A 7,916-nucleotide genomic window follows, 5' to 3' on the forward strand; every position below is an offset into this window, starting at 1 on the left:
AGGGGGGGGGTCAGTCGATGGCATCTAATTCTTGTTTTATCGACCTTGGAGGCGTGAAAGACAAGGTCGACTTGACAGGGATATGAACTCACAGGGAAACCACGATTAAACTGCTTCTATTAAAATCATTAAGTCCGATGAAGCAGCGTCGTCTTTTCAATAACGTCAGATCATTTATACTCAACTGTACAACACATTTAAAACAATGTCACTTGAGGTCCTCTAAGACTTTTATTTATTCAAATAAGCTTGTAAACCTATTCAGATTTAATGAAATCAATGTGTTATTTATAACCTAAGTCAGTACTGATCGAGCAGGCAGTTAAAGGCCTGCCAACCGTGACTGTCTCTTCTTTTTAAGAGTTATTTGTTTGGGATAGTCAAGAGTGATTTTAGGGCGAATCGGCTGCGATTTCTAGCAGATTGAGTCATCATGTAGCGGTTCTTCTGTTAAATCGGTTAGTTAAGACTGACACATCTCTCCCTCAAGTATTTTCTTCACTCAATAAAGACTTCTAGTTGGTCCGTATATAGCATTCATGGGAACACTGCGGCGCACCTACTGCTGAGCCATGCCTCATGCGGACCGCTTCTCGAAAAAGGTTGCCCACCCATGAGATAGATAGATAGATATTGGCTAAGAAAATGGAATGGCAAATCCAAAATCGCAGTCTTCAGCAAACGCAATAATGTTAGATAATTCAAATGGTTGTCCTTCAGGCCCTCTCGAAATTCACCTCAAAAGGTCAAGAATTTTGATCTGTCACAGTACCTCGCGAACGAAAAATTTTAAATAGAAGCTAGCTGACAAAAAGTTCAGTCAATTACGTTTCGATCAAAATTTATAAAATATTCAAATGTGGAAAAAAAAAAAAAGGACAAAACAAAATTATAATAAAAGATCGATGTTTAGACGAAGATAAAGAACTCTATCGACCCTTCGAGTGAGAATTAAAGCCCGTCTTAAACTGGTTTTACAAGGTTTTTTCCTTCTCTCTCTTTACATAAGCAACTAACAATTGTTTAAATAGTTATTCTGCAACACAATTAACATTTTAATGCATTTATATTTTATAATTATCATTAACTTAATTATTGCTTCTGGTTATTCTAAAGCTTTAAAAATGACCATTATGTTCTTCCAGAACCTATTATTCTGCATTAAAAACAAACACAACAACCTTATTTTACCTATTTTCTCACCTTTTTACTCTGATAAACAGCAATTTTAACAGATAGACACACGCGTGCAGCGAGTGGGTTTTCTTTTGATAAACCGATAATGGGCAAGTAGGGTGGAGGGACTTTCTTAAGCGGTCCCCTTTGGGCTTTAATGTAACAATCAACTAAACGATTGCGCTAAAACAGTGGACCGTTATATAAGAAACCGAAATCATAAACAATATATATCGTATTTACTCGTGCTATAAGTCGCACCCCATTTTTTCCCCCAGTTAAGATCAAGTATAATATAGAGCGACTGATACACGAGGATCTACATATGATTCTTAAATACCACAATCCATTATATATATATATATATATTGGTGTTATTATGAAAGTGTCAAGGTGGCGAGCTATCAGAGTAGCTAGCACGCCGCTATTTTACGTTTTGAGTTCAAATGCCGCCGAGTTCGACTTTGCCATTCATCGTCTCGAAATCGATGAAATAAAGTATCAGCTAAGCATTGAGGTTGATGTAATCGACTAGACCCCTCCCCCGCCAAACTACAGGTCTTGTGCCTGTAGTAGAAAGGACTATTAAAGCCTTATTAACCGAAATGCTATCTATCGATTAGAAATTGGTTTCAGAAGTTCGAATTGCTAAAATAAATCGTGGTGTCGAGGAATGACCTTTCCAGTGCAGTGACCCAAGTTGTAAAACAAACTAGGACAACGAACTCGCAGCGATGTTCTTTTACAATAAGATAAGATAGAAAAAAATAATAAAAAAGAAAAAAATGTGCCGATCAACAGAATTAAGAAGGATACCAAGAGATGACATTTAACGAAAACATGTTATATTATACATCTTTTTTTGTCCTTTAGATGAAATGAAAAAAAACAAACTATTAGGTGGAAGGGTGGAGGGACGGAAAGATAAATAATTTAAGATAAGATAAAAAGAAATAATATATGTGGGGTGGGGGGAATTAAGAAAAGGAAAAAAGACAAGACAGTATTAGGTAATGTTTGAAATAAGTGTGTGTGTGTGTGTGTGTGTGAGAGAGAGATGGGGGTGGATAAGTGAGAAATACGTCATTGGAGGGGAGTAATAGGATAAGATATGAACACGGTGAGTGTAGTAAGACACGACGGAGAAATAGTTTATTTCAATAAAAATTATCTTTGTAATACCATGTAAATCACTGAAAAACTAAACGGATTAGAAAAACCACAGAAATAACTACTTTAAAATGACATTTAAGTAGAGACGGAGAGAAAGAAAGAAAAGAAAAGAGAGAGAGATGTTAGAACGAGGAAAATTTTTTACTCCAAATTTAACCATCACCATTTCTAAAAAGATATCTTTTTTTTAAAATATGAAATGAACTAAACTAAAAGAAAAAAAAAAGATCGAACCTCCGTAAGAAGTAGCTACACGATCGAATCACACATAGGTGGTGCTGCTACACACACGATCATCATCATCTAACGACTACAAAACCTGTCTTAATTGAGACCATAAATATCTTGGTTTTGTATCGTTACGTTACGCCTGGTGCTCTGACATTGGCGGTTTCGACGCTCATTTATTCCAACCGATAAGTTTTCATATAAATTAAATAACCCACACGTAATATAAGCCATCATCGATTCTTATTATTGCAACATTTGGCTACAGTTTTTATCTATTTATTTTTTACCGCATTTAACAACGATATAAATAACGAAGGCTGTAACGCAGAGTGCTAGAGAGAGAGACCGAGGGAAAATTTCTAGATAGAAATCGATAAATAGAGTGGATAAAAGCTCGAGAAAGAAGCCAGTGGAATCAGTTATGAACAGAAAAGAGTGTTAAGGAATAGGCGTATATCGATTCCATCCATATTGCAAAAACATGAACGATCGAGAAGAGGGTTAATAATGAGCTTAAACAGGAGACTTCTTTCGCTCTTAATTTCATCCTTAACGGTTTTATTATAAAGAGGAACAAAAAAAAAAACAGAGAAAAAGAAAGAAAATGGTTTGACATGTTTGGACTACAAGTTATTTATTGCTTCTTAACCAGGTTCGATCATAGGCAGTCGAGGAATTTAAGGATGAAAGGAAAACAAAATCTTGGTAGGGAAGAAATAGAATTCAGAATAAAGGCTGAGAGGAGGAGGAATGAACGCAGGAGGGGTAAAAATGTAGGAAAACTACTATTGCACTGTTGCAGAATAGTGGAAAGCAGTGTGTCTCTATAAACCAAAACAAACATCAATTGATTTATCTCGACAGTTCGAAATATATTAGCAATATTAAATTAAGGGTCAGAGATAATTTGATTGTGATATTTAACGGATAATCCCGTAAAGCAGTAAGTCAATGTCATTTACTGATAAAATATATTAAAATAAACGGGGTGTGAGGAGTCGATGTGATTACTAATGCAGCGAGAGAGGCTGCTCTGAAAAGTAACAACGGTAATATCGATGATAAATAATTATTAATATAAATATAAACCAATCACTGATCTATTAATTGTTAACAAATAGAGAAAGTGACGTTATAGATGATGCTAACGTTAAGCTTTGTATCAGCTGTCCAGAGCAAAGTGAAAGCAGAAATCATCTTCGATCTGTTTCACCTTCATTCAGTTGCTTCAGCTAGCGTCAAGGTTACGAGCAAAGAATCCGACAGAGGAAATTTCCTCGAAATCAAGCGCTCGCTTTCGGGAAACAAATGAAGATTAAAACAAACCTCCATGTATTTTCATTTAATGAAGGGAAAATATTTGAGATTTTTTTTTTTATTCTTGTTATTATTATTATTATCAAAAACAAACAATACAAATAAATTTAACCTCTGCAAACACTGCACACTATATCGATGTGCATTCAATGAATACGGCAGAAGTGGACAGGGTTGTTTTCAATGACATATAGAATTAGCTGATTTCCCCAGATCCATTTGCTTTGAGTGTCCTAAACAGACATTATGGTATTTCAGCAAAAAAAAAAAAAAAACAATAGGTTAAAAGCAAACGGGCCGACGAGGGAGCAATGACATGGAAGACTCGTACGAAGCATGAGACCATTTATAAAAATTACTTAATTAAGGTCAAACATTTAAACGTACTTTTCTATCTAGGTTGGATTTTGGAGGGTGGGGATAATAAATTAATTTCATTTTCACATAATTTTAATCTTAAATGTAAGTAGATCGAACGATTTTTTTTTTTTTTTCGTAAATACCAATTAAGGCGGTTAGAAAAAAAATTACTTTGAAAATATATCAAGTCTCACTGAAGCTCGATGAAATATAATACCTTAGCGATACATTAACGAGGGGATCGTTAGACAAATCTTAAAAGAAGAAAAGCAAAATACATTGCAATTTATCAGATAAAGATGCGAAAATTATTAACAAATAAAGAAATATTTCTTAATAGTTAAAATTTAGCAGAAAGCAAACATAAAATACAACCTACCCCAGCTTTTACCAGTTCGTCCACACACCTCACCAGTATCGCGGTTGTAAAGAAATACTAAAAAATCATCCAAACTCTGTCGAAACCCCACTTGACTAGGGGCAGAAACCGGATCGACATCAGAACTAGCCATCTCTAAAAATTACGCTGTGGTAATGGAGTTTAGTTGTTCCTGAAATCGGCCACACGACGCCAGAGATCTCTCCCGGAGTGGTACAAGGCTGCTGCAATTACTAACAAGCACTGAGCTTTTTCAACCAATTAGAGTTCGATGTTCCAAGCACTACTTCGGTAATATCCGTCGCTGAAAAGTCGTCACTGACGGAATGTTACGAAGTCGTCCGAATTGTTACGTACTTTTGCTAAATTGATTGTTGCAATCGATAGACTTCATTTAAAATTTTTCTTTCTTAATGTCGTGTTTAGCTGGCGATAAGGTCACGTGTTACTTATGCCATGATAACACTTCGCTAATGGCTGCTACCTTGAGGGTACTAGCACCATTAATTACTCGCTGATAACCGCTGGACGAATCATTAATTTATGTGTTCGTCTCCGACGAAATATTTTCATCTCAGATTTCGTTCAGAGCCTCCAGACAATACAACAGTTAATTCGGACAAGTCCATCATTATTATTATTATAAGACAGGTGCTCGAACGAACCCCTCTCCCTATACCATCTCTCTATCTTTCTTCTCTTCACTCTATAGTAACTTGCTAGTTACTATTAATAACATTTTAATTTTAGATTCAACATAATAGATTGTGAATTTCACTTTAATAAAAATAATTAAGTTGTATCTAAGCTACTGACTACTACTAAGTCCTTGAGGGTCATTCGTGTTGGCAATATAACAGACGACTGTGAAAACTGAAATTGTAATTACACAAGAAAGCTAGTCTGTAAAAGTCTTCCCACCTTTTATACTGAATCAAACAAATACATATTATTTAACTTGCAGAGTAAATATAAACGATTCCCTTATTGTAACCTTCCCATTTAATTTATAGCTTTCTTGAAATAAATATGTCACACAATCTATTTTCACCTGCCCTATAAATTCAGAGCTTTGTACCTGCTGTGAAATAATTATTGTTTCTATTAGAAACCTTAAATGGAGGTAGGTACCTTATAGTAATTCTTCGTTTAACCCTTTTCTTGCCGTATTTCTGTTGAAATACACATTTTCAGAATAATGAAGGATTTAATAAAATAACTTTGTCATTATTAACCTAGTGTTTGGAACATGGATTAACATGAAATTTGGATGGAAGGATTTAATGTAGATCACTTTAAAATGTCGACTTTGCCTTTCATCCTTTCAGGGTCGATTAAACAAGTACCAGTTATTCACTGGGGTCGGTGTAATCAACTTAATCCCTTTGTCTTTCCTTGTTTGTCTCCTCTATGTTTAGCCCTCTGTGGGCAATAAAGAAATATATATATGTAAGAGTTTATATTGGGGATGGTGGAAAAAAGTCTATTGGGCTAGGTGCTCACCATGTTGGGGAATGTGTATTTGTTTGTGGGTGCGTTAGTGTATGCTCTGGTCGAACTCCTTGCCAGACTCGAGAGTATTGGTGGAGGGCCAAAGTTGGGGGACTGGTGATTATAGTTATGATGGGGCATGCAGGTATGATAGGATGTACTTCCTTTCATGTTAGCAAGGATTAAAAATTTCACTTCTGCTATTCAGGTAAATGCCTGGGTGTTGGGTGCTCTTTAAAATCACTCTTTTCTCAGCCAGGCATAACCTGCACTTCCTGCTGCTATTGAAGTATGGTTTCATGTTCAGGTATAAGAAATACTTACTGAAAAATTTTGGTGACAGGTGTTGTGATGGTGAACTAAGATTTCCATGAAGTGAATTTCCTGTGTGATTCTCACCCCCTCTTCTCCATGTCCCTCACTCAACACATATGTGTATGTGTGTCTCCATGACCACAACCACTTGACAACTGGTGTTAGTGTATTTACATCCCCATAACTGAGCAATTTGGCAAAAGTGTCCAATAGAAAAAGTACCAGGCTTTAAAAAAAAAAAATTTTTAATTAATAGTTCCATATTTAAGAGATGAGGAATTATGGACATTATTTACATTTGATGGATATTTGTCCTCATCTTGTTTGGTGTAGTGGTTAAGAGCGTGGACTTCTAACCCCAAGACTCCAAGTTTGATTCCAGGCTGTGACCTGAATAATAATAATAATAATAATAATAATAATAATAATAACATTGAAAAATACCTTAGGAATGAGAACCCAGTTTTGAAATTTCCTCAAGACACCTGATGAAGGTTGGAGGGTATATCAGTTGAAACGTGTTAACAACAAACAAGATGAGGACAAATATCCGTCAAATTTAGAAAATAATGTAAATAACGTACATAATGTAAAAAATTAATACTTGCGTTGATTCATTCGACTAAAAATTCTTCAAGGTGGTGCCCCAGCATGGCCACAGTCTAATGACCGAAACAAGTAAAAAGTTAATAGGAAAAAAAAATAAATAAAAGCATGGACCTATTAATAACAGACTCAAATTGAATACCTTTAAATATTTAAAACTAATTAAATGAAAGTTCTCTATCCACTTGATTAACTTGAATGTTAATTAATAGATTTAGAGTTTTCTTTTTAAAAATTGACAATTTGATAAGTTTTCGTTTATCTCTTTTATTTTTATAATTATATTATTATCATTCATTTAATCAATTTTGTTAATTTCATTATCTCTTGCTTAATTGCAATTTTCTGCCTTGCATCCAATTTCCATCTTTTATTTTCTAGCTTCTTTTTCTTGTTTTCTTCATTGGACAGCGGCCATACTAGGATTCTGTATATATAAGGGTGTGTATCTTTGTGTCTGTGTTTGTCAGTCACCATTGTTTGACAACCGGTGTTGGTGTATTTACATTCCTGTAACCTAGCGGTTTGGCAAAATATATTGATAGAATAAGTACCAGGCTTTTACAACGAAATAATAAGTACCAGATTGATTTCTTTGACTAAAATTCTTCAACACAGTGCCCCAGCATGACCATAGTCTAACGCGTGAAACAGGTAAACGGTTAAATGGCAAAAGATTTAATAAAATAAAAGGAGGATATAAAGTTCTTTTTTTAAATGACTCTTTACTCTCTTACTCTTTTACTTGTTTCAGTCATTTGACTGCGGCCATGCTGGAGCACCGCCTTTAGTCGAGCAAATCGACCCTCCAGGACTTAGTCTTTGTAAGCCTAGTACTTATTCTATCGGTCTTTTTTGCCGAACCTCT

General features: G+C 35.0%; 1 protein-coding gene and 1 long non-coding RNA gene across 2 annotated transcripts in view; one reads left to right on the plus strand and one right to left on the minus strand.

The window, feature by feature from the left end:
• LOC106877735 (sodium/potassium-transporting ATPase subunit beta-1) overlaps positions 1-4,915 on the minus strand; it is a 36,880-nt gene extending 31,965 nt beyond the window's left edge. The window contains exon 1 of the mRNA XM_014926741.2: positions 4,637-4,915. Coding sequence (XP_014782227.1) covers positions 4,637-4,769 — 133 coding nt within the window. The 5' untranslated portion in view covers positions 4,770-4,915. The remainder of the gene's footprint in view (positions 1-4,636) is intronic.
• Positions 1-7,916, plus strand: part of LOC106877742 (uncharacterized) — a 57,175-nt gene that overhangs the window by 8,930 nt on the left and 40,329 nt on the right. The window lies entirely within an intron of this gene.

This window comes from Octopus bimaculoides, chromosome 19 (assembly GCF_001194135.2).
Source record: "Octopus bimaculoides isolate UCB-OBI-ISO-001 chromosome 19, ASM119413v2, whole genome shotgun sequence".
In the NCBI taxonomy this organism is placed as follows: Eukaryota; Metazoa; Mollusca; class Cephalopoda; order Octopoda; family Octopodidae; genus Octopus; species Octopus bimaculoides.